Genomic DNA, 27,808 nt, shown 5'->3' on the forward strand with positions numbered 1-27,808 from the left:
CAATCCATCCTTCTCCACACTACTACTGGATTTATCTTTCTACAGAGGGTGCTCTGATGAATATCATTTATTTGCCTAGAAACCATCAGGGCTCCTCATTGCTATCAAATCAATCTTCCTAAAGAAAACTGATCATATCACTCATCTGCCTCAGAAAATAGCAGTGCCTCCCTGTTGCCCAGTAAATTGAATCCAAATACCTAAGTGTGGCATTCAGTGTCCTCCACAATATGGCCCTTATCTACCCTTCCAGCCTTGACTTCCTCTAACTTCTATACATAGCTCAACTCCAACCAACCCCAGCAACTTCCTTTGCCTCAAATACATCCTGTGCTTTACAAAGTCATATTTTGTTCAAGCTGCTCCCTCACCCCACCCATTGCTGACACCTGCCCCACATATCCTTCAAGGTCTGTCTCCAGTCCTGCTTCCTTCATTCAGTCATCCCTGATCAACCAAGCCAATTTTAACCTATTGTTCCTTTAAACCATTTCTTTTAAAACAAAAATTTCTTTTTTGCCCAGATGGCAAACATCACACATGTTCATTGTAAAAAACATAGACAATACAGAAATCATAAAGAAGAAAATTAAAATCCTCCATAAGCCCCCCATACTGTTTTTTTAAATAAATTTTTTAAAGTTTTGATTATTTCATTCTATTTTTGGCTGCGTTGGGTCTTCATTGCTGCACACAGGGTTTCTCTAGTTGTGGCAAGCGGGGTCTACTCTTTGTTGCGATGCGGCGGCTTCTCATTGTGGTGGCTTCTCGTTGCAGAGCACAGACTCTATGGCACGTGGGCTTCAGTAGTTGCGGTGCACAGGCTCAGTAGTTGTGGCTCGCGGGCTCTAGAGCACAGGCTCAGTAGTTGTGGCGCACGGGCTTAGTTGCTCCACGGCATGTGGGATCTTCCTGGCCCAGGGATTGAACCTGTGTCCCCTGCATTGGCAGGCGGATTCTTTTTTTTTTAAGAATTTTTATTGAGATATAATTGACATACAATAAACTGCATATATTTAAAGTGTACAATTTGATATTTTTTCTTAATAGTAGTGTATATATGGCAATCCCAATTTCCCAATTCATCCTACCCCCAATCCCCTCCACCCCCTGCTTTCCCCACTTGGTGTCCATATGTTTGTTCTCTACCTCTGTGTCTCTATTTCTGGCAGGCGGACTCTTATCCACTGCACCACCAGAGGAGTCTCCCCCTCCCCTGCCCCCACTGTTAATATGTTGCAGTATATCCTCCCAGCCCTTTCTCTCTCCAGACAGCAACATATGTACACACACACACACACACACACACACACACACACACACTACAGATCATACCATTCATACTGTTTAGTAGCCTAATGTTTTTCATTTGATGCATCATAAATATTCCCCGTGCCATTACATAGTCTTCTGCAACATGATTTAATAACTGCTTAATCATATTATTTATAATATCATCAGTTATTTAGTTAATCTCCTTTTGATGAATATTTAGATTGATCTTCACTTTCTACTAGTTTTTAAATGTTACAATAGATAGACTTGTAGTTTGGTACACATTCATAGTTAATTCATAGAAATTGATTTGTTTGCTTAAAGATTAACCCAAATTTCAAGTTTTCTTGATAAATGGTGCCACATTGCCCTCCAAAAAGGTGGTTGGTTTTTTACCCTCTCATCAAGAGTGTATGAGATGCCCATTTTCCTGCATGCTGATCAACACTGAGTATTTTTAAATCCTATGATAGCAGTTTCAACCTGTATCACCTCAATTATTCTGCGTATTATCGTTATTTTATACTTGCGTTGCTTCCAACTCCTACCCTAATAGACATCTAGGTGTTAACATCTGCAGTAGCTATCGTAGGAGCTTATACAACATACTAGGCACTCAGGAAATATTTGCTGAATTGAATCAAATGAGACCATGGAGAAGGTACCCCATGTTCTCGCAATAGCCTGTCCACCATAACTCCATGGTTTCCACGTGCAAACTAGAGTCACACGACTAAGGCAAATGGAAGAGGAAGGGGTCACAGCACTGTGATTGCTTAACTAATATTTCAGTTTCTGCTCCTATCACTGGGATAGCTTCAGCCTCAAAACTTTAACCACTACTTGGAAGAGTTGCTGCATGTATGATGTGGGTATCAACTCTAGGTTGCTTGGCCTAACTGAAAGAAAACCAGTCATGGCATTTGTAGGTGGAAAGGGACAGCTGGTTTAGAGACCTTCTTGGGAAGTCTGGAATAAGTTCACGTATGGCTTGTTTTCTTGCAGCAGTACATTTGTTTGGCCTGACTTGGCAGTTGCAACCTGCTGAAGGACAGCTCTATGAAAATGGAGTTAGCAAGGGGAACAGAGGGACCGAATCCATGGATACTACTTACTCTCCAATCGGAGGAAAAGTTTCCGATAAATCAGAGAAAAAAGGTACAGTGATCAAAATGACTAACTGATTATTGGTTGCTTTTCTTCTAATTTGGTCATTAGAACCAAATCTGGGATGGTTTCACTTCACATTAAATTTCATGATCACTCAAAAGAAATATTCTACGTGGACAGAATAAATACTTGTAAATGTCTTGTGAAAGCAGATTTTCCTTTCTCTAGTGCCTGGAGTATAAACCAATTAAACTTTTCAAATATGTTGGCAATTTTCAAAACAGATAACTATTTACAGGATGGAGGTTTCAATACAATTGAAATTGCATTTCGCATATAACTACCCTGAAGCAACGTGGGATTTTGATTAAGTTCTCTGTGTCCAAGCCCAGCATTTATATATAACATTTTACAAAGGGTATATGGAAATTTCTTCTGTTTATAATAAGAAAATGTCTTCTATGTGTTATACAAGGGCGAATGTTTATGTCAAAGTGAGGGAATATGACATTTTTCCTAGTTGGGAAACATGAATACTTCCTAGTTGGGGAAAAGAAGAAAGCACTTTGAGTACTGAATTGTTAAATTTAACCGACATAAGCTTGAACTACCTGACTTATTTACAGTATATGTCACAGTACTGTACCAGCAGTCCCAACATCTTATTCACGTTGAATGATCTTATCTTAATATTCAAATATTGAAAATCGCTGAAAATTTGTATTGTGATTTCTCTTGATATAGGATACAGTACAGAGGACCTTGAGCCATGTAAAATATCAGGAAGTCACTTCAAAAAGTAGAAACTGAAAACAAAACATATAGGCAGTACTATCCTAAATACTTTTAGATCAAATATAAACAGATGAATAAATGAATGACCCAAACCCTACCCTTAAGAAGCTTATAATTTTATAGGGGTGGAAAATTAGGTTCATTAGTTGAAAATAAGAAATTTTTATAGTTGTTTTGATTGCTACTCTTGTGCTTTTAGTTCCTTTTGGGGAGTTATTTGTGGGTTTTGTTTTGTTTTATTTTTGGTTGCTTTTGAAAAGCGAACTTTGCTTTGGTCTATGCTTCAGTAAAAATTAATGCTTGGGGTTCAGGAAAACATTATGGTTTATTCCAGTTTTCAATTCACAATGCAGTTTGCTTTGTGCCTTTCTTTAGAATTACTGTTTCTAGCCTGGACTGACCTTTCCCAGCAATTTCATTATCGATGCTGAGAGGGGCTGAGGGTAGTACAGAGGTCAGAGATGGCAGAGGCAAGGATCTGAATACACTTGGGCTTGGACATTTTCTCCCTTACCTTTTTTCCTACTATTTGATTCCTTTATATCTGCAAGTACAAGAGCCACCATTTGGTATCATATGCCTAGGGGTTTTTTTTGCCAGTCACACTGAAAATCGTGAATTATCTGTTTGATGAAGATGAAACATACAAGACAACAGAAGGTTATCACATAACTGTCATCAGAACATATGCATTTTTTAAAATTCTAATTCAGATTTCTATAATTCCTCTCCAAAAAATATTTGATGATGTTGACTAAATTGTATGAAACAATTACCATGTGCTGAGAATTACTCCAGAGACTTAACATGTATTATATCATGAAAGCAACACTATGGTCCCCATTTTCCAAATGAGAAATAGGAGCACAGAGAGTTTAAGCAATTTGCCAAAGGTCACAGAGCTAGAAACTGGTGGTCTGATTCCAGAGGCTTGTTTCTTAACTTCTACATTATACTGAAATCCACACATGAAACATATGTGAAAATCACAAAAGACATTTTACACACTGAAAACAAAGCCCCAGTGTCTATTCATGATAGATTTGAGATAAATTATGTATAGCTATATTTTAATGTGTTGTGACACGTTTCATAAATGAAAAATGCTTTTAAGTTTCTGCTCAATTACAAACAGGCCAAACCAGTTTCAATTTAATACTTTATTAAGAAAAATCATTAAAGGTTGATGCCATATATACCAAGTTATTATTTTAAACTGACTTTTTATGGAAGTCTGAACAAAACCTTATCAATGGCTGCATATCATAGTTCTGCTATATTATATTAGGTCTTTACTGCATATTACTTACCAAGTAAAAACAGCTCCTCTTTTATAATGTCATGTGTATACTAAACCAAACTTTGCAGAAGATGTAATATACTAGAGGGATATTTTCAAATGGTCAGCTGTGTCCTTTTACAATTTTCTAGACATCACACAACCCCATAAATACAGTTCTAGAAGCATGTCTTAAACTTGAAAACCCAAATAATTCTTTTTACATTGTTTTCTTTACTCTCCTAGAGGATTGCACAATGTAGCACTGTAGTTAAGAGCCTGGACTCTGGAGTCAGATTTGGCTTTGAATACTGACTTTGTCATTTACTGGCTCTCCAACCTCAGGCAATTAATTGACACAGCCTTGCTGAGCCAGTGTCCTCATCTGCAACGTAAGGATGATAATATAGGACCTGTCCCATATAGTGGCTGCGAGGAGTAAGTGAGACAGTGGATGTAAAGCATATGGCACAGTGCCAAGCACATTGTTTAATTTAGCAAAATAATTACTGTTGGGCCAAATGATTGGAAAATTACCTTGAGTTTATTGGCATCCTATTAGATACTATAGATCCTGCTTTCAAAGTGACATCAACTTTTTTATGAATGATGGCCTCCTTAGGATTTAGTTGGTTTTTCTCTTTAAAGTTTGACCTCTCTTTACTTACCAATTTAATGTCTATTATTTTTAAATTATCATCACCTTCATCATCAAAGGCATGGATAAGTAGAATGGCACTTTAAAAATAACCAAATTCCACTGGAATTGGTTCCCCCATTAACAGTGGCTATATATATCTGCTTCTCATTAGGAGATTAAAGAATTTTCTTACCACTTAGTTTTCGAAATGAAAGAAAAAAAGAATATTTGATTATAGACATTTGGTATGCTAAAACATTTTTTTGAAATTTTTTTGAATAATTTAAATTTAATTTCAAAAAGAAGACTTAAGTCACAACCATTTTTCAGACTCTACCAGAAAAATCAGTTATCAATTGTTCAATAATGTAGATTTGAAAGTATTGTACTAAAAGAGTCCCTACTACCTTAGAAGCTTACAAACTAGTCATAATTCACTTTCTCTTCAACTTGTAAATATTATGTAACAACTGGTTTAAACAGAGCAGGGGATATGAACAAATAAAAGACTTATTCCTAGACCTGAGTCATGTAATGTCCATAAATTGAACTAAAAATAATTACAGTGTAATTTATCAACAAATATAGAATGTTAAAATCTTAAAGATTATCAAATCCAACATCATTATTTAGAGATGAAGAAACTGAGGTCCAGAGGGGTCAAGAACACACAGAGAACTGGGACTAGAACCAAGGACTCCTGGTTCTACCTCTTCTGTTTTCTCATCTGTTATTGTAATAATGTAACACAAACTAAACATATGAATTGCTGAAGAAGTTTTCTAAGGGGTTATCAAAGACAGAAACTGAGCTGGTAAGAAAATTAATTTTATTCAGGCTGTTGCCATAGGGAGAGCATCCCAGGTTCATAGATCAGAGTGTGTGGGCCAGGTGGTTTTGCCTAAGACTTTTTTTTTTTTTTTTCCTTTTTTTTTTTTTTTATTATTATTTTATTTTATTTTTTTGGGGGGTACACCAGGTTCAATCAACTGTTTTTATACACATATCCCCATATTCCCTCCCTTCCTTGACGCCCCCCCCTCGATTCCCCCCCACCCTCCCTGCCCCAGTCCTCTAAGGCATCTTCCATCCTCGAGTTGGACTCCCTTTGTTATACAACAACTTCCCACTGACTATTTTACAGTTGGTAGTATATATATGTCTGTACTACTCTCCCGCTTCTTCTCAGTTTCCCCTTCACCCCCCGCCCCCTCCCATACCTCGAGTTCTCCAGTCCATTCCCTGTATCTGCTTCCCTGTTCTTGTCACTGAGTTCATCAGTACCATTTTTAGATTCCGTATATGTGAGTTAGCATACAATATTTGTCTTTCTCTTTCTGACTTACTTCACTCTGTATGACAGATTGTAGTTCTATCCACCTCATTACATATAGCTCCATCTCATCCCTTTTTATAGCTGAGTAATATTCCATTGTATATATATGCCACATCTTCTGTATCCATTCATTTGTTGATGGGCATTTAGGTTGCTTCCATGTCCTGGCTATTGTAAAGAGTGCTGAAATAAACATGATGGTACAAGTTTCTTTTGGGATTATGGTTTTCTTTGGGTATATGCCCAGGAGTGGGATGACTGGATCATATGGTAGTTCTATTTGTAGTTTTTTAAGGAACCTCCAAATTGTTTTCCATAGTGGCTGTACCAACTTACAGTCCCACCAACAGTGCAGGAGAGTTCCCTTTTCTCCACACCCTCTCCAACATTTGTTGTTTCCAGACTTTGTGATGATGGCCATTCTGATTGGTGTGAGGTGATACCTCATTGTGGCTTTGACTTGCATTTCTCTGATGATGAGTGATGTTGAGCATCTTTTCATGTGTGTGTTGGCCATCTGTATGTCTTCTTTGGAGAAATGTCTATTTAGGTCTTCTGCCCATTTGTGGATTGGGTTATTTGCTTTTTTGATATGAAGCTGCATGAGCTGCTTGTATATTTTTGAGGTTAATCCTTTGTCCGTTGTTTCATAGGCAATTATTTTTTCCCATTCTGAGGGTTGCCTTTTAGTCTTGTTTATGGTTTCTTTTGCTCTGCAAAAGCTTTTAAGTTTCATGAGGTCCCATTCGTTTATTCTTGATTTTATTTCCATGATTCTAGGAGGTGGGTCAAAAAGGATGTTGCTTTGATGTATGTCAAAGAGTGTTCTGCCTATGTTTTCCTCTAGGAGTTTGATAGTGTCTGGCCTTATATGTAGGTCTTTAATCCATTTGGAGTTTATTTTTGTGTATGGTGTTAGGAAGTGTTCTAATTTCATTCTTTTACATGTTGCTGTCCAATTTGCCTAAGACTTTTATAGGAGGAATACATGAGCTACACGTGAGATGATTCACAGTTGGGATTGTTTTGTCCTCAGGGAGAATCTCAGTCAATCAGATGAACAGGAAATGTTTTCTCTGTGTCTGGCTAGTTGAAGGGGAACAAATAGTTCTAACCTCAGCTAATGATTTATGAGAGAAAGAATGGGAAATTGGAGGGTCTGTATCTAGTCTTTCAGCAGGTTCCAGCAAAAGGGGAAAGGTCAGTGTTTGGCCTTGTCACAGGTAAACAAGGGAGTCATGCAGTTCTTATGGGAGTCCTGAGAAAGAATGGTCAGAGAGCCTTCTCTAATAAGTCATAGGGAAAGGGCTTTTCAATTTGGTTACTTTTGTTTATTTATTTGTTTGTTCTGTGGTACGCCACTCCCTAAAGCATCAAAGGGCAGAAGGATATCTGAAAACAAAGGTTGGGGGAATCTCTTAACCAACTCTGTTTTCCAGGAGCATAGGGCTCAGGTAAAATCTTCTGCCCATTTTCTAATCAGGTTGTTTGTTTTTTTGATGTCGAGTTGTATGAGCTGTTTATATACGTTGGATATTAACCCCTTATCAATCATATGTTTTGCACATATTTTATCCCATTCAGTAGGTTGTCTGAATCAGTAGGTCATTTTGTTGATGGTTTCCTTTGCTGTGCAAAAGCTTTTAAGTTTAATTAGGTTCCATTTGTTTATTTTTGCTTTTATTTCTTTTCCCTTTGGAGAGAGATCCCAAAAAATATTGCTATGATTTATGTCAAAGAGTGCTCTGCCTATGTTCTCTTCTAGTAGTTTTGTGGTTTCAGGTCTTACATTTAGGTTTTTAATCCACTTTGAGTTTAATTTTGTATATGGTGTGAGGAAATGTTCTGATCTCTGTTTACATGTGGCTTTCCAGTTTTCCCAGTACCACTTGTTAAGAGACTGTCTTTTCTCCATTGTATATTCTTGCCTCCTTTGTCATAGATTAATTGATGATAGGTGCATGGGTTTAATTTCTGGGCTCTCTGTCCTGTTCCAGTGATCTGTGTGTCTGTTTTAGTGCCAGTACCATGCTTTTTGATTACTGTATCTTTGTAATATAGTATGAACTCTGGGAGCGTAATATCTCCAGCTTTGTTCTCTATTCTCAGGATTGCTTTGGCAATTCAGGGTCTTTTGTGGTTCCATATGAATTTTAGTATTATTTGTTCTAGCTGTGTGAAAAATGTCATGGCTATTTTGATAGGGATTGCATTAAATCTGTAGATTGCTTTGGGTAGTATGGCTATCTTAACAATATTGAGTCTTCCAATGAAAGAGCATGGGATATCTTCCCATTTCTTTGTATCATCTTCAGTTTCCTTCATCAGCGTTTTATAGTTTTCAGAGTATAGGTCTTTCACCTCCTTGATTAAGTTTTTCCTAGATATTTTATTCTTTCTCTTTCTGATAGTTAATTATTAGTGCATAGAAAAGCAACAGATTTCTGTATATCAGTCTTGTATCTTGCAACTCTGCAGAATTCATTTATTCTAATAGTTTTGGGGTGGAGACTTCAGGTTTTCTGTATAAAGTATCATGTTATTCTACAAATAGTGACAGTTTTATTTCTTCCTTTCCAATTTGGATGCCTTTTAATTCTTTTTCTTGTCTGATTACTGTGGCTAGGACTTCCAATACTATGTTAAATAGAAGTGATGATAGTGGGCATCTTTGTCTTGTTCCAGAATTTAGAGGAAATGTTTTCAGTTTTTCACCATTGAGTATGATGTTATCTGTGGGTTTGTCATAAATGGCCTTTATTATGTTGAGATTTGTTCCCTGAATACTCACTTTGATGAGAATGTTTTTATTTTGTTTCCCGTTTTATTAACTTCAGTTTTTATTTTTATATATTCCTCTTGTATTTATGGGTTTTTTAAATTAATTAATTTATTTATTGGCTACACTGGGTCTTTGTCGCTGCACACAATCTTTCTCTAGTTGTGGTGAGTGGGGTCTACTCCTCATTGTGGTACGCGGGCTTCTCATTGTGGTGGCTTCTCTTGTGGAGCACGAGCTCTAGGTGCACAGGCTTCATTAGTTGCGGCACAAGGGCTCAACAGTTGTGGTTCACGGGCTTACTTGCTCCACGGCATGTGGGATCTTCCTGGAGCAGGGATTGAACCCGTGTCTGCTGCATTGGCAGGCAGATTCTTAACCACTGCGCCACCTAGGAAGTCCCGATGAGAATGTTTATCATGAATGGATGTTGAATTTTTGTCAAATGCTTTTTCTGTGTCTATTGAGATGATCGTGTGATTTCTATTTCTATTCTTCCTTTTGTTAATGTGGTGTATCACATTGATTTGTGAATTTTGAAGCGTGCTTATGTCCTTGGAATAATTCCGACTTGATCACATATTATCTGATTCTTTTTGTGTATTGTTGAATTCGATTCACTAATATTTTTTTGAGGATTTTTGCATCTGTATTCATCAAAGATATTGGTTTGTAATTTCCTTTTTTTGTCATGTCTTTGGTTTTGGTATCAGGGTAACGGTGGCCTCGTAGAATGAATTTGGGAGTGTTCCATCCTCTTCGATTTGTTTTGAATAATTTGAGAAGGATAGGTATTAGTTTTTCTTTATATGTTTTATAGAATTCCCCTGTGAAGCTGTCTGATCCTGGACTTTTGTTTGCTGGGAGTTTTTTTAATCACAACTTCAATTTCACTACTAGTGGTCGCTGTGTTCATATTGTCTGTTTCTTCTTGATTCAGTCTTAGCAGATTATGTCTTTTAAGAGATTTGTCCATTTCTTCTATGTTGTCCAGTTTGTTGGCATGCAAAAGGGTCTTTTTTTTTTAATCCAGTCAGCCACCCTGTGTCTTTTGATTGGAGCATTAAGTCCATTGACGCTTAAAGTAATTATTGATAGGTATGTGCTTATTGCCATTTTATTACTTGTTATCCTTCTGTTCTAAATGACAGTCTTGCTGGGTAAAGTATCCCTTTTAGGACTTTGAATATATCATGCCACTCTCTCCTGACCTGCACAGTTTCTGCAGAGAAATCAGCTAATAGCCTTATGGGAATTCCCTTGTATATGAATCTTTGTTTTTCTTTTGCTGCCTTTAGAGTTCTCTGTCTTTAACTTTTGGCATTTTAATTATGATATTTCTTGCTATGGGTCTGTTTGGGTTCATCTTGTTTGGGACCCTCTGTGCTTCCTTGTACCTGAGTATCTGCTTCCTTCTGTGAAATTTTTAACCGTAATTTCCTCAAATATATTTTTGATACCCTTCTCTCTCTATTCTTCTTTTGGAATCCCTATAGTGCAAATGTTGGAATGCTTACTGTTATCTTAGAGCTCTCTTAAGTTGTTTTCATTTTTTTCTTATTTTGTTTCCCTTTCTGTTCTGATTGGGTGATTTCCATTATTCTGTCTTCCAGACCACTTATGCGTTCTTCTGTATCACTTAGTCTGCTATTCATTCCTTCTAATACGTTTTTTTGTTTCAGCTTTTGAATTATTCATTTCTAATTGGGCTAGTTCCTTGCTCAAATGTTCACTGTTTAGATCAATTCTTTTCCATAATTCAGTTAACATTTTTATACCAATGTTTTGAATTCTTTATCTGATAAATTATTATCTGATAATTTGTTTATTTCTTTTTTTATTACTCATTTTTTTTCAGGACTTTTGCTCTTTCAGTTGAAAGTAGCTCCTCTGCATTTTCCTTTTGCTTAACTTTCTCCATCTTTATAAATTTAGGTGAAACAGTCACCTATTGTGGTCTTGAAGGAGTCTTCTTATGTGGGAGCATCCCTGTACAGACTGCTTGTGCCCAATGCCTTTGATGGGAGGACTGGATTTTATGTGCAAATCACATGGAGGAGCTAGAGCTTCTCAGGGTGTGAGGTGGGACTTCCTCTCTGCTCAGTGGTTATCACCACCTTGTCAAGGGCAGGGTCTGATATCAAGTTGCTGGAGCAGAAACCCCAAGGGTTCGGCTCAAGCTGGCTCAGCTTCCTTTAAGTGTGTGATTTTCCCTCTCCCCGCACTGGGGCCTTTGTCCCAGAGCGGGGGAGTGCTGAAATAAGTGTGGCCCATGCGCAGCCAGAGGTCTGATGCACTGCCTGTGTAGGTGTCTGAGGCTCCACTCAGATGCAGCCTCAGGTGCAAGACCCCTTCATTTCTCACAGTCGATCACTGTGCACTGCCTCCACCACCCCTCTCCCCTTATGGAACAGCTTCGCAGGTCTGGTGGGACCCGCTTGGACTCTCTGCGTGTATCAAGTAGTGAGCTGTGGTAGAGCAGCTGCCGTGAGAGAGCTGGGCTGCTTCTGAGGCGCTGCCTGAGTAAGTGTCAACAGTAGCCACTGCCATCCCATCCGGGCTCCCCCCCGCACTGAGTCACCTCTGTGTCCCGTGATCTAATCCTTTCCCCAGTCACATCAGCCCCCGATCCAGTGCCCGGTGTGGCGTGGAGTGAGCAGGGCCATAGAGTTCGCTCAGCTCAGGCTGTGGTGCCTGGCGTGGTGGGTCTCAGGAAACCCAGCGACTGCTGGGGCAGACCTCTTCCTGCCCTGCCAGAGGGCAAGTCATTGAGCCCAGGCTCCTCACAAGCAGAGTCCAGGCTTCACCAGACTTTTTATCTGACCCAGCGGTCCTCTTGCAGCTAAGCGGGCTTGTCTTCTCCGCATAGTACCCATGGACTGAGAATTCCAGTCTGTGGCTCGACCACCTCACTCCCCAGGGCTGGTATCCACCCATGTGATCTCCCTTTTCCTCCAGTTCCCATCCCAGGTGTACAGGTCCCAACCCAAGACTTTTCTTTCTGTCCTACCCGATTATGTGTGTATCTTTCTTACAGCCTTGGTTGTACAGGAGTCCTTCTAACCAGTTTCCATTTAGTTTTCATGGATTGTTCCACAATCCGTGTATTTTTGATATGTTTGTAGGGTATTGTGAGCTCCACCTCCTCTTCCTCTGCCATCTGGATCTCCCTCCTCTCCCTAAGAGTACTTTGCAAATCTCATATTTCACAGCAGAGATCTAGGTTCCCCAAGCACTCCCTCCTCCTCAAAACAGAACACATACACTTGCACACGCACAAGTACCCTTGGGAATTGAAAGTTAAACAAGAGCACCAAATGTACCTTTCTGACCTCCTTTCCTTATAGACATAGCTGAAAAGGTGTGAGAGTGTGTGTGTGTGTGTTGCTTGTTTTTTGGCTTTGTTTTGTTTTCTCTTGACCTACGGCATAGTTACATTTGGGGGCAATTTATGCTATGACACCTGCGGCCCCTGAATAACAGGTTGAATTCTAAATTTACTTACAGTTTCACTGATATTTATTTCACAGACCCAGTCAGTAAGTAAAAATTCATTTTGTGGTACCAAAGTAAAAAACTGCACCAACCCCACCCAGGTAATCATTGTGCATTCGGATGGAACACAGTCCTGCGTTATAATTCGGTGGTTCTTCAATGTTCGTCCATAGGACGTGTGGATATGAAACTGCACTCAGTTGCCCTTTGAGTCAACCCATAGTTTCAGTATCTCTTACTTAAAGGATATCAGAGGATATCAATTTCTACATTGCTGTAGAATTGGCGATAATTCATATAAGCAGAACAAACCACATGAATAAAATAGTAGTAATGCACTAACAAAGACAACACTGTTGGGAGGGTAACATTATTATTTTTGAAGATTGATGGCAAATTACAGTAAATGTTTCCTATAGTGCCATATAGATGTTTCTCTAACATAAGGTTTCAGGGGGCTCAGCTAGAGTGCTGCAGCTTGTTTTCAACTATATTAAATCACTTTATCAATATACTTCAGTTTTAACAAAAGCTTTTTTAAAGCATACTGGAGATCTGACTTCTAAAATAGATTTATGGAAAGGGTTCACTATACTAAAAGCCAAACTTATTTACAGTATAAAAAATTCATCTTAAATGTTCTTGGCCATGTATGTTTTACATTTCATTCTTATTTCATTTTAACCCTCATTTTCCTTTTTTTAAAACTTTTTTAAGAACATTACCCTTCCTGTGATGCCTAAGAAATATGTCTGACTTTTGGTCCCTCTACCCCAATAGTCTACATCTGACAGAGCGACTAAAATGGCATGCCATAGAATGACATATTTATCCCCCTGGAGTAGTCCTTTGAAAGCTAGAGGATCTTCCCTTAACGTGTTTATAATATCTCAGTTTTTCGAAAGAAGCAGACCATTGCGGAAATTTATCAGCCATGTGTATATCTACTCCTGTTGAGTGTCCAGTTATATCTTTCAGCCTGTATTATTTTTGGAGGAAGTTCAAACATTTACTAGCTTTTTCGTGAAGTCAGAGGTAACTCTGGTATGTAAAATTTACTTTTGAAAATAAAGTGCTAAATTTCCAGGATCTAATGCACAAGTCTACGTTTTTTCCTATGCATAACTTTGGCGATCCTATAGATAATCCTTTCTTAGCCTTTGCTTTTTGAATACTAAGAGCCTTTGGTTTTACTTCTGTGTAGCTCCTGTGCTCCCTTAGTCATTTTTAGTTGCCTTTTCCTATTTCCATTTTATATCCTGCCAAAGGTGTCTTCACCAGGACTGTACACAGATACCATCTTGCCATTGCCAGTGTCTCAGTGAGAGGGAAGAATACATGTAAGAAGTTGAATGGTACGAGATTCTTGACCACCTCAAACCCTCCGTTAAAATAATATCAAGGGAAGAAAAATGATATCTTCGCATTCAGAAACAGAATAGAAGCTCATGTTTTTTAATGCGATTTTGAGTCAAGGTGGTATTTTAACTGTAGTAAATACTGTGGAAAGTTAACAAATGAAGCAGAAGACATAGCTTTTGCCCTTGAAAAAGTTCCTCTTAAACAGGAGAACTGGAAGAAACATGTGTACATACACACACAGTGCAAAATAACATGCAACCAACTGTTGTACAGAAATAGAAATAAGATGGTTAGGTGACTAAGAGGGTTCAAAGAAAGAAGATGAAAAGATGATTGTTATTATGGAAGTAGCTTGAGTTGAGCCTTGGGAAACAACAAAAATCAATCCTAGTTGACCTTAAAGAGTGCATGTATAGGAGACTGGAGTAATCGAGTGGTAAGGGGGAAATGTAGATGGTAATAGCCTACGTGGTAAATGGATAATGAAGCAATAGAGGCAGCAGATGGAGACAGTTAGGCAAGGAAAGGAAGGAGAGAAATAGTTTGATAAGTAGATGAAGGGGCGGTTGGGTCATTTTATTCCTTTTTTTATTATTGTTGAAGAAGAGAGACGCATGATTGTTTCAACACACAGAATAAGAAACCAGTAGAGAGGGAGACATTGAGGATGCTGGTATGAAACAAGATGGTAAAGGGAGGAGAGAAGGGGAGGGAGGAGCCTCAGAGATAAACACTTGTGTGGCACACTGTGTATGAGAGAGAAGTTTTGATATTGTGGAAATAAGAGGTAGAAGCTCAAAAAGAGGACACAATATGTTCAATAGATGTCACCATCTGTTGTGATTACTATTATTGTTATTATTACTCTCTATAATGAGTTGTATTTGTGAAGAAAAGTTTAAATTTGATATAATTGTAGATTTTCTGAATTCCTAAAGTGTATCAAAATCTGCACCCATGGGAACTGGTGCCTATGCTGGCTGCTTCTCTTTCCCAGGACCTGGGCACAAGAAGATACATAACCCCCTCATTACTCTCAGCTATGGGATCGGTGGGGCATAATATAACTGCCTTTATTAAATGCCCTGTAGGTAGATGTCAAGAATGTAGACAGACACGACTGCTCTGACCTCTGGGAACTTATATTCTAAGATACAAAAGGGGAAGCTGGAGAAAATATGCTATGACCTGCCCTCCTGCCACCATTCCAAAGTCCAGAAGGATGTGATCATAGTAACCTACATATAACAAACATCTAACATTGTATAAAATATAGAAAGTAGGCATCTCTGCTGTGAACTACATGTCCTGAAAGTACTGGCCAGGAGACAGTTCAGCTTCTAGGTAGCAGGCGACCTTCTAATACCACTTGGAAACACACCAAAACTCTTATGACAGTGGTAAATGGATAATGAAGAAATAGAGGCAGCAGATGGAGACAGTTTGGCAAGGAAAGGAAGGAGAGAAATAGTTTGATAACTGGATGCAGGGGCAGTTGGGTCATTTTGATAGTTGTGTGAATGTGTGTGTAGGTTATGCATGGCAATTTATACCTTCCAGTCATATTTTTTGTAATGGCTTTGTTGAGATATACAGTTGTATGTTTAGAATTTTTAAAAAAGTGACAGGAATATGTACATCCATATACAGTTGTCCCTTGGTATCCATGGGGGATTGGTTCCAGGACCCACACAGGTACCAAAATTTGTGGATGCTCAAGTCCCTTATATAAAATGGTATAGAATTTGTGTATAACATATGCACAGCCTCTCGTATACCTTAAATCATCTCTAGATTATTTCTAATACCTAATACAATGTAAATGTTATGTAAATAGTTGTAAATTTGAGTGCAGAAAATTCAAGTTTCACTTTGTGGAACTTTCTGGGATTTTTTTTTCCCGAATATTTTTGATCCACCATTAGTTGAATCCACGGATATGGAACCTGTGGACAGGGAGGGCCAACTGTAATTTACTTACTATATAATTCACTAATTTAGTGTGTACAAGTCAGCGATTCTTAGTATATTCAAAGTTGGGTAGCCATCAGTACTATTTAATTCTAGAACATTCTCATCACTCCAAAAAGAAACTCCATAGGTGCTGACAGTCACTTCCTATCCCTAGCTCTCCCCAGCCCCTGGCTACCACTAATCTACTTTCTGTCTCTGTAGATTTGCCTATTTGTACATTCATATAGATGCAGTCATAATGTGTAGCCTTTTCTTTCTGGCTTCTTTCACTTAACATAAAGTTTTCAAGGTTTGTCCATGTTGTAGCATGTACCAAAACTTCACTCCTTTTTAGGGCTGAATAATATTCCACTGTATGGGTATAATGTACTTTGTTTATCCATTCATTAGTTGATGGATCTTTGTGGATTTTCACCTTTTTTGGCTATTACGAATAATGCTGATATGTGTTCAAAAAATAGATTTATGGAGTCAAAATGAAATTCAAAATTAGTCCTTTAATTAAGGGTAAGATTTTAATGATGCCATTTTATTTCTGCCTGAGAAGATGTATGCAATACTCGATGAGCTACTGTACTGGAATCTGAAGTCTGTCCGCGTGTGTACTTACACTTATACAGTAGTGTATTTCTCAAGTGTAAGATTAGTTAATGGACTTTTCCACACAATCAGCTATCTATTATCAGTGTCAGTAAGACAGAGATATTTCATTGCTGAACATATTTTATTCACAGTTAATTCCCAAAGTCTATGTGTGTAGATGATTTCAATTCTTCTTCCCAGCAAACCTTGTACTGAAATGTCAAAATAAATGATAAATAGTACTAAGTAAATTATCAAGATTACTATTTTATTAATTCATTGAAACAGTATTTACCAAGCGCCAACTACATACAAAGTTCATTCTTCCTTTTGTTTCTCCTGCCTACTCCTGGGTATAACGATATAAAAGGCATGTGTAATACACAATCTGGAAAGTGAGAGTTGAATACATATTTTTCTTCAATGGTTCATGTAAGGAAAATTATACAAAGCCACATAGATGGGCAGGATAGGTTTTTCCCTATCCCCTTTTCATCTCCTAACACCTTTTGATTACAGGGAATAGGCCCATTTTGCTCCAAGCACTGATATTCTAAATTTCACAATGACTTGTTACTGTGAAACAATTATTATATTTGAAAGAACACAGAGAAGATGGTACTTAAATCATGAGAGACACACTAGGACTAATTCAGGTGAAAGACCGTACCAAAGCCATTTGATTATGTCTTTTGATGATTTTGAATGTGCTATAGGATGAAATGAAGAGGAAATAGAATCTTACGGCATATTTCTTTTTCATCTCTTTGGACAACATTCCCTTCAGTTAAAGCAGTACTTTTTTTTAGCTTGGATACTTTTTATGGAATTTGCAAATGTCTTTGAAAGACTTCTAAGATTGCTGTTAAGGACATAACCAAAGCCTTTAACCTAGTCGTTTTTACACAAGGATGTGATAGTGGAATCTTTTAAATAACTGTGTGTCAGTATATTCTCCTAATGTCCCACTGAGTTTTGCACAGAATCATTGAATCCAGCCTAGCTATATTAAGTAGAAAAAAACAAATACACGTATATGTCCAGAATATAGTTATTTAGCCCCTATCTTATAAGGACAGCACTATTATAATCATGTTATTAGTCGTCAGGTATGTGTCTGAACGAAGCTTTGGTTTAGTCAATAGAACCACTACATATGATGTCTGTCACCAATTCCAGCCTCTGTATTTTATCTTTCAGATAGCTTGACCTTTTCCTTTTGCACCATCAGTTTGCCATCCTTCAACCCGGCCTCTCTGCCATTGTTTTTTCCTACACAGCAGTTGATGCCTGTGTTGCAGCCTATAAAGAGAGTGTTTAGCTTAAACTAAATTGGTGGATATTGGTGAGACTGTGATAACTACAGTAGTTCACAGTTTGATATAATCCGTGGCTCTCTGCACTTCATCTTGGATTTGTGCAAGGAAGTGTCTGTTACTAGAGATTATGACCTTCTTGGGCCTTCTGAAATGCTTCAGTAAGATACGTGATTAAATGACAATTAAAACATGAATATTACAAAAGCTGTACCTTAGTGCTGTATTTTAACTCGGCCACTGACAGTTTGCAAATGAAGGATCAGAGTCAGTGTTAAGTTTGTCCAACATTATTCCAGTTACCTATATTGATGCAGAATTTCATCATGCAGTCACACTACGTATTGTTTTTCTGCGTGTAGTTTCCTTCTCTTTAGTTTCCCCCTTTCAGGTACATTAAGAAAAGAGTGAAATAATAAATTAACCAGTAATCACTACATTGTAATCCGTAACTAATTTTTAGAGAAGTGAAAATGGAGCAGTCTACTTAGTGAAGTTAATTGCTAACAGGGAGATATGTTCCTTTCTGATGCACTAATCTCTAAAAGGTTAGGAGCTGAGAAATTTTCTCTCTGCAAGCTGTGAGAAATTCTCTAATACCAAATCACTGCAAAAAGCTTGCTTTGCTATATTTATTTAAATTATAGTCCGCATGTTCATTCATGTTGTCATGTCTCTTTACCTACCTTGTCTTAACTGTGATGCGAGCTCTCAAAGGATAAACTATCTTTTAAATTCATTTTTATAAATGATGTGTATATATGCTTTGGATATTTAGTAATGCTAATAACCAGGAAACTCCAACAACACAACTTCATGAGTTTCTTTTGTTTTAGTGAATAACATTTAAGTGGCCTTATTATGCAATATATGATGCTATAAAATGCAGAAGGGAGAGATGGTGTAGCATTCAGTAAGGCTCATATGTAAAGGTTAATGTCCATCAGCCAGTTTTGTCCCGATTTTTTTTAAAATGACAGAATCTGTATTCATTGGAGACTGTTGCCAGCACCTTTAAAATGTTTCCTGACCCTAAAACATTTTAAATTGTCTTATATTTATAATATTGTTTGCATGAGCAAATGATGTATTTTAACAAGTGATAAAAGTCCCTAATGAGGATAGCAGTTGAACAAACTGAACATTAAATTGAGAACAGAAGTGTCCACATAAACATGGTCTGTTAATTACTGCTTATTGAAGAGATCTGTCCACTCCAGAAACTTAAGAGTTAAATGTATAATCAACCCTTTAGGGACCAAACTGTTCTGTCTCACATGGAAAAAAGTAACTTCCACTGAAAAATAAGGTCCTCATTTGGTCATTTATCATCTGAAAGGGTGTATATTATTATATATGTCAATTCCACAAAATTATGTCCTGTAATACATAATTATGTTCAAAATTGCATTTGAAATCTATTATTAACAGTTAACAGTGAACATTCTTAAAATAGTTATTACTCTTGGCCTTAACACAGAAAGCAATAATGGAGGTATTTTAGGGAGTTAAAAGCTGCAAGGCATTGGCCTCTGAATAAAGCCACCGCAGGTGTGTTTCTTAATGGGCTGTTAATTTTATAGTGGGTGAACACAAAGGACAGAGACCATGTGTGTTTTTAAACTGTGTTTGGTGTGGAAAAGGAGTTGATGGCTGAAAAATATAAAGGCAGCGTGAAACGAGGCCAAATTGAACTTGCCCTCCTGGGATGTAATCCTTCTTGCTTAAAATCAAGGCAAACTAATTCTTGCCCCTCTGCTTCTATCCCTTGCCTCACTACCACCACATAACAAGGAATCCCACAGAAACATATTAAGCTAGCACATCACAAATAATTAGAAAATATGGCAAGAAATAATAAGGACCTGGTGCAGTAACATTCTCTCATACTAACCAGCTCCTTCTGTTTCCTGTTTTTGCTGCTGTCACTAACTCACTCAAACTTACAATTTTGACACCCTCCCCCACCCCCACATCCCCCACGCCTAGGTTCCCAGAGTCCTCAGAACCTTGCTTCTCAGCGTATGGGCTGTGGATCTTGAAACATGGGCATTACTTGGGAACTCTCGGGATCTTAGTTCCCTGACCAGTGATCGAACCCGGACCCCAGCAGTGAAAGTACCGAGTCCTAACCACAGAACTCCCAGGGTAGTCCCTACACATTCAAGTTTGAGAAGCACTGCTATAGAATTATCCTTTACACTGTCTTCTTCCTCCCCTTTTTTTTTTGTCTTTTCTTTCTGGGGAAATAATTTGTTTTATTATTATAAATAACTCTCTTTATATTTTAGAATTTTTTGTAAGAAATGTAATTAGATTTTACGTCTTAAATCAGAATAGTGGTTCTTACCCTTTAACACAAACATTTAGTTCATTACTCTATTTTTAATTATACATGTAGATATACGAAATTAGACCCGTCTAGTCTGTGTCTTCCCTTTCTTGCCTTCATTTAGATAAATTATTTTTATCTCAGTATTATTTTCTCTATGCTAGTTCAAAAAATAAATTTTTATTTTTTAGTATTTAAGCTTGGAATTATAGTAAGATTTTTTAAATTTATAATAATCTGAAGTTAATTGATGTTTGTACCATTCTCTAGGATAATCCCGTTTTACACTTCCCAGGTAATATGTGGTTTTTTTAAACTTTATTGAGGCATAATTGACATATGATTGTATATATTTAAAGTATGCAGCATGATGATTTGATATACATATATATTGTAGAATGATTACCAAGATCAAGATAATTAAAACATTTATCACCTCACATAGTTAACAGTGTCAGTTCTTTTGCGTGTACGTGTGCGTGTGTGTGGTGAAATGCTTAAGATTTACTCAGAGCAGTTTTCAAGTATACATTACCATATTATTAGCTGTAGTCACCATGCTGTACATTAGATCCTCAAAACTTCTTATAACTGAAAATTTATACCTTTTGACCTACAACACCCCATTTTCCCCTCCCTCTAGCCCTGGCAACCACCATTTTATTCTTGTTTCTATGAAATTGACTTTTTTCTGTCTGCCTTATTTCACTAATTATAATGCCCTTCAGATTCATCCATGTTATTGCCAATGGCAGGGTTTCTTCTTTTTTATGGCTGAGTAATATTTCATTGTGTGTGTATGTGTGTGTGTGTGTGTGTGTGTATTTCACATCTTTATCCATTCATCCACTGAAGGACATTTAGGTTGTTTCCATGTCTTGGCTATTGTGAATAATGCTGCAATGAATGTGGAAGGGCAGATATTTCTTTGGGATCCTAATTTCAGTTCCTTTGGATATATACCCAGGAGTAGGAGTGCTGTATCATATGGTAGTTCTATTTTTAGTTTTTTGAGGAACCTCTATACTGCTTTCCAAAATGGCAGTACCACTTTGCATTCCCACCAACAGTGCACAAGGGTTTTTTCTCTACATCCTCGCCAACATTTATCTTGTCTTTTTGATAATATCCAACCTAACCTAGGTATGAGGTGATATCTCATTATGATTTTGATTTGCATTTCCCCAGTGATTAGTGGTGTTAAGCACCTTTCATATACCTATTGGCCATTAATATGTCTTCTTTGGAAAATATATATATTCAAATCTTTTGTCCATTTTTAAAAATTATATTATTTGCTTTTTTTGCTATTGAGTTGTATGAGTTTTTTATATATTTTGGATATTAATGCCTTATCAGATACATTTAACCTTCTGTGTTCTTGGGCTCTGCATCTGCGGATTCAACCAACCTCGAATCGAAAATATTCAGGGAAAAAGAATTCCAGAAAGTTCCAAAAAGCAAAACTTGAATTTGCCACAAGGGAGCAACTATTTACATAGCATTTGCATTGTATTAGGTATTGTAAGCAATCTAGAGATGATTTAAAGTATATGAGAGGATGTGTGTATGTTATATGCAAATACTTTGCTGTTTTATATAAGGGACTTAAGAATCCACAGATTGTAGGATCCATGAGAGTCCTAGAACCAGTCTCCCACAGAAATAAGGGATGGCTGTATATGGTTTGCAATATTTTCTCCCATTCTGTAGGTTGCTTTTCCAATTTGTTTATTATTTCCTCTGCTGTGCAGAACTCTTTAGTTTGATGTAGTCCCACTTGTTAAATTCACAATTGACTGGAATGTACTTTTTCCACATGAGCTGTTGGGTCAACCCTAAATTTAGATCTTCATGTCATTCACCTGAATTATTGCCCCATAATTCCTATATCGTTCTTGTGTCTTCCTGCTCTGAAGCATCCTATCTTCTGCCTCAAGATTAGCCTCTCTAATGTACCCAAACCTCTCCCCTCTTCCTAAAAACCTTTCATGGCTTTCCATCCTTTACTAAGTAAACTATTTAGGACTGGCTCTCAAGGCGCTGTAGAATATCATGCCACCCTTTCCCTCCAACCCTGTCTCCAACTGCTCATCTCTATATACATACCCTGCACCTTAGCTTTACAGTTTCCCTCTTTGTTTTAGTTCAAGCTGTTCCTTTCACATGGAAAATCCTTCCCAACGGCTCTGTTGAAATCCTTTCCATCCTTTAAGGCCTATCTTCAGTACCACTTCCCATACGCACGCTTTTCTCATTCATTCATTCATTCACTCATTAATTGAATAAATATGTACTGATCACATACTATTTGCCTATATTCTTCCAGTTACTGGGGATAAAGCAATAAACAAAACAGCCACAGCCTTATGGACCCTTATATTCTATCAGGAGAAAACAGGTGATAAACAATACATAAGTAAAACATGTGGTATGTTAGGTGGTGATAAGTGCTAAGGAGAAAATAAAAGAATATAAAGGGGATTGAGACAGCTAGGAATGCTGAGTATCCTCCAACCAAATACTTTTCCTTCCTTTATATACCCAGCGCAGGTATTTTCCTTTACAGTGTGGATATTTGTGTACTTGTCCTATTTTCTCTCTTATATTCAAGGTTCCTTGAGAGCAAGAACTGTTATTTTTATACATCTTTGTATCTCCTACAGCTATCTCCAAGACAAAGCTCATTAAACAACGGTGAAAATGACTCACATGAAGGAAATAAATACAATAGTAGTTTAGAGGAAGGTGAGACTGATATAGTGGTTGGTTAGGGAAGACTCCTTGAAAGATATTTAACTTGGGTAAGGTCTTAAAAGATGGGTGGGGTGAGGAAGAAAGAGCTGAGGAAGTCTTTGTGATATATCTGTTCTTGAAACTCTAAAGACCGATGCTTTATAAATTAAGATTAATATTATGTATCATTTTCTTTACTTTTGAAAACAGTGTTTCAGAAGGGACGGGCAATAGACACTGGAGAAGTTGACATTGGTGCACAGGTCATGCAGACTATTCCACCTGGCTTATTCTGGCGTTTCCAGATTACTATCCACCACCCTATATATCTGAAATTCAACATTTCTTTAGCCAAGGACTCTCTGCTGGGAATTTATGGCAGAAGAAACATTCCACCTACACACACTCAGGTATTTGATATTATATGTATCTCTTGACCCTTTCAGAGAGTGGTGGGTTGTTCAGGGTCGGTGACTTGCGAAGTATGCAGGAGTCAAAAGGTGAAGGCAGACAAGTTTTGTAATGAGCAACTATCGAGAATAATCACAGTCAAGCGAATGAAGAAAAAAATGATATTGAGAAATAAGGAGTAGCATTTAACAGAGCAGATTCCAAAAAGGGAGCTTAGGAAAATATTCTTGCAACTTGAGTTCTGCTTCCTGGAACAGGGTGGTCATGAGCCTTCCCAGCCCCTTCATCTTACTTAGTTTTGGTGCCCACACCTCCTCCGCTGGTTCCACATATTCCTGACCTGTTGTCCCAATAAAGACATGCAAATCAAGAGGGAAGTGAGTCCAAAAGGCCTGTTTTGTCTCACAGGTAAAAAATTTTCCTTGTTATTGTTAATAAAAACTCAAATATGTAAAACCTCTATGGTTTACAAGACCCTTCTGTAAACCTTTGCCACATCATTTCCCTTCATTTCTTTCCCTATCTCTTCCTTACATGAACCCATTTGAGGCCCTGCTCCACCTAAGAAGTAGCATAAGGGATCGTAACCATCTGGGACTTGGGATATGTGTGCCACGTACTTATCCACCGATTAGGCAAAAAAAGAAAAAAGGACAGGGCTTTTGAATATTTAAATATGTAACCACAAAGGTAGTGAATTATGATGAGTGTCCTCAAATTTTCAACTGTTCATTTCTTTGTTTTAAAAACTGTAAAACTCTTTTTAATTTGTAAAGAAGGTCATGGTAACATTTCAAGGGGAATGTCTATTTTCAAGTATCTTCTATCAGATACTTTTAGTAAAATATCAAGATCCTCTTGCATAAATACTAAGTAAGAATTTTTGTATTTCTTCGTTTATTTATTTTTAAACAATTATTTTTAATACTCCAAAACCAAAAGGTTTATAACATTTATAAATATAGTGGAGGGTTATTTTTTTCAGAATAAATAATATGCTTTTGGGTTTAGATATACTTAAGAATGAATAACCTCTTCTCCCGCTTTGCCAACTTCCAAAGCAAAGAGGTATGAAGTAGCACAATTGAAGTGAGAGAGGTATCAGCCTAGAAGTAAAAATAGCGGCTCATGTTTGTGTTTGTATTTGTTCCAGTTTGATTTTGTAAAACTAATGGATGGAAAACAACTGGTCAAACAGGACTCCAAGAACTCTGATGATACCCAGCACTCCCCCCGGAACCTGATCTTAACCTCGCTGCAGGAAACAGGTTTCATAGAGTATATGGACCAAGGGCCTTGGTATCTGGCATTTTACAATGATGGAAAAAAGATGGAGCAAGTATTTGTGTTAACTACAGCAATTGGTAAGCTGCCTTGGCTATGATTCTGAATGACAGTAGAACTCCAGAAAGACACAATCAGAGATGAAAGTGATACAAATGTTATTTAAGCTTATTGCTTATTCTGCCTTAAAGTCATTACTCAGGATAGATCTCGATGAGAAAGGTTTATATTGTTGTTATCAGTAATGCTGTTTAAATGGTGATTAAGATTTTTTAAATGCTCCATTATTTGCTGCTATTTTAGGATACTTGCCATGCTCCTTTTTATATGTTTTCAACCGCAATAATTACCTGGATAATATTAGTACTATTGCCAAGATTACATAGATGAACAACTTCATAAAGAAGGGAAATAAGGAAGAGAAGCCCTGTTAATTCAAGTTCTATTAGAAAAGAAAAAGCAAATAAATACCTTTTTAAATGAAAAAACTAGCATCAATCCAGTTCTTCTTTAGAACAACTGATTCTAGAACCATTAAGATTTCAAAATACAACCTAAGAGTAGAGAAGAGTCTTAAGGATAATAACTTGGGTCATTCAAAGTTCTTTCTTTAGAATTGTTTAGTTTAAAAATCATCACAATGGCTCTTTCACTGCGCTCAGAGCCTTTTAAAGCATGTTCTTTTTAATACAATGTCTACACACACTCTTATTCACTTTCACCCTAGTTAATCAGAGACAGCTCACTCTTGTCATTTTTATGGGTGAATTCATTCCCCATAACCCTTTGTGTGAATAAAGCTGAACTCTTTAGCAAATTTAGAGCCCTAAGGGTAAACAACTCATAGACACAGTATTTTACTGTGTGAATTTTCCTAAAACACATGTCTTTTAAAAGAAGGGAAAGTACCTTACAGCTGTCAGTTTTCTATACAACTCTCACCACTTTATCCTTTAGTTAACCTGTTCAACCGTATGTTTAGGAAATCATGTTGACTGTTAATAGATATACCATCTGCTCTTTATAACAATTACGTTCTAGTTTTACTTGATGCTGAAGACCTTTTGTCAGTAGAAAATGGTATTCCAGCCACAAGATTATCAAAAACTTTCCTCTAAAGTAATCAGAAAGGCCACAAAAATGCACTGATGATTTTCCCCCTAGAGAAAAACTCCACTGATCTTACATCTTCAAAAGACAAAGTGTTTGTTAAATTAGGGGAAAAAAATATTTTAAGTCATGATTCAGTGGGGCAAATTCAACAGACGCACCTGTCATGATATTTGCCCACCAAGACCCAGTTTTGATAGTGCAAATACTAATGAGTTATGAGAGGTTGAGTTTCTCCTAAGAAATCAGAGGAATTAGAAGATTTAAAACATTTGTGAAGAAGATTTTCTCTCTTCCCGTTATCCTCACCCCTAAGCTCAAGTTAAAACACTAACCAAGCTATTAACCTTTCAAAAATCAATAGACCAAGAAACATGCTTGAAGTTTTTTTCCTGTCCCTTACTTCCTCCCCTAAAGAACCTAACCTTCGAGATATAATTTCATGTTATCCAGAGATGAAGCTGTTAGTTTCATATGCAACAACATATTTGGTTAAACAAATAAAAGTTTGTATGAACTTTTCTCAGAGTTGCTCCTTTGTCTATTTCATGGTAATGTTAGAGTCAGTTGATTGATCTTAACTATATTTGGGCTGCTACTCATAGGGGTCAAAATAGCATTAATAACCAATATTTATTAAATGACTGATATAGGCTAGCTACTGGCCTATATTATTATATGTTAGTTTTCTAGTTGTATAGACAGAGTTATCAATATCCCCTAATCTCAGCCAACCTGCTCAATAACATGGTAATATATACCATTTATGGAGTGCCACTCTGCCGCAAGCATTCTACTGGATGCACTACATTCAGTTACCTTGTTTGATTCTCATCACAACCCTGATAGCATAGGTGTAGTGCGACTTACATTACAAATAAGGAATCGGAGGCTTGGGATGAGTAGATAATTTGGTAAAATCTCACAGCCAGCAAGTGGCAAAATTGAGATTGGAGACACTCAGTATCTCTGATTCCAAACCCCTGCCCTTTAGACCATACTCATTCCATACGACTGTTCATTAGCTTTGGTTCCTCCCATGAGAAAACCTGCCAGAAGCAAAACCCATCATCAATGCAGATGCAGATGGGTACCAAGCAGCTTTAGGTTTTAAGCATAGAACTTTAAAATGATTCTCAACTCTAATGAACTGGTGTCTAGGAAGTGAGTCTGAAGTAAGATTTAAAAGATAGAAGGCAAAATTCCTGGAGGCCAGTATAAATAGAAAAGCACATTCTTTTTCGTCACTAGGTATTTATGTGTTTCTGCTGTAGCCATCCTCCTTCTGGAGTCCCTAGGCTATCCCAGTGTCTCTTTGATACCCAGTAGAGGTGGCAGCTTCCAAAACCTCCTATATTGCCTTCTCTTCTCATTTGCATTGCAGGTGTTAAGCTCTGTGCAGCATTATGGCCCCAGGGACAATTCTTAGATAAGTCAATAAGATGTAGGGATTTTTATTTATTTTGATAGCAAACTTTATTAAACATTTTTTCTACAATAGCTACATTCCCACAAGGCTACTTCCATAAAGTTGTCAATAGGACCTGGTGTGAAATTGAATTTAAGTATATTTACCTTTGAAAGCTTCCTCCATGGCGTCCTATTAACCGTATAGGGCAGGGGAAATCTAAATGTAGGTTTAAGAACTGCCACTACTTTTTGGTACAAGAAAGCAAGATAAGAAAATAGATAATAATTGTTCCATTTCTGAATGAAAAGAGGGAAAAAAAGCCTCTTTGTGCCTTTTCATAATGATCTTTTAAATAAATTAATGATTTTCTGAAAATAACTAATGTTTTAATGAGTTAAAAATGGTTAGCTCGTTGTCAGATGTTACATTCCGGCCAGCCCAGTTGTTCAGCAAATGCCATGTGTCGGTTTCTTATCCCATTCAGTTTTCTAGCACAGGAATCAGAGAACAGACCACCATAAACCTGCAAAAAGGAATCCGATGTATTCACACGGATGTCAGAAGAATAATCTCCTCTGGTT

At 37.3% G+C, this 27,808-nt stretch overlaps 1 protein-coding gene across 4 annotated transcripts in view; it reads left to right on the top strand.

Moving 5' to 3' along the window:
- Window positions 1-27,808, top strand: part of TENM1 (teneurin transmembrane protein 1) — a 538,104-nt gene that overhangs the window by 261,466 nt on the left and 248,830 nt on the right. For 3 of the 4 annotated variants that reach the window (XM_057718000.1, XM_057718002.1, XM_057718003.1), the window contains 3 exons: window positions 2,281-2,433; window positions 23,222-23,421; window positions 24,576-24,786. In XM_057718000.1, the coding sequence (XP_057573983.1) occupies window positions 2,281-2,433; window positions 23,222-23,421; window positions 24,576-24,786 (564 nt within the window). The remainder of the gene's footprint in view (window positions 1-2,280; window positions 2,434-23,221; window positions 23,422-24,575; window positions 24,787-27,808) is intronic. The other variant, XM_057718001.1, reaches the window with a different exon arrangement.

Source organism: Hippopotamus amphibius, chromosome X (assembly GCF_030028045.1).
Source record: "Hippopotamus amphibius kiboko isolate mHipAmp2 chromosome X, mHipAmp2.hap2, whole genome shotgun sequence".
Taxonomy (NCBI): Eukaryota; Metazoa; Chordata; class Mammalia; order Artiodactyla; family Hippopotamidae; genus Hippopotamus; species Hippopotamus amphibius.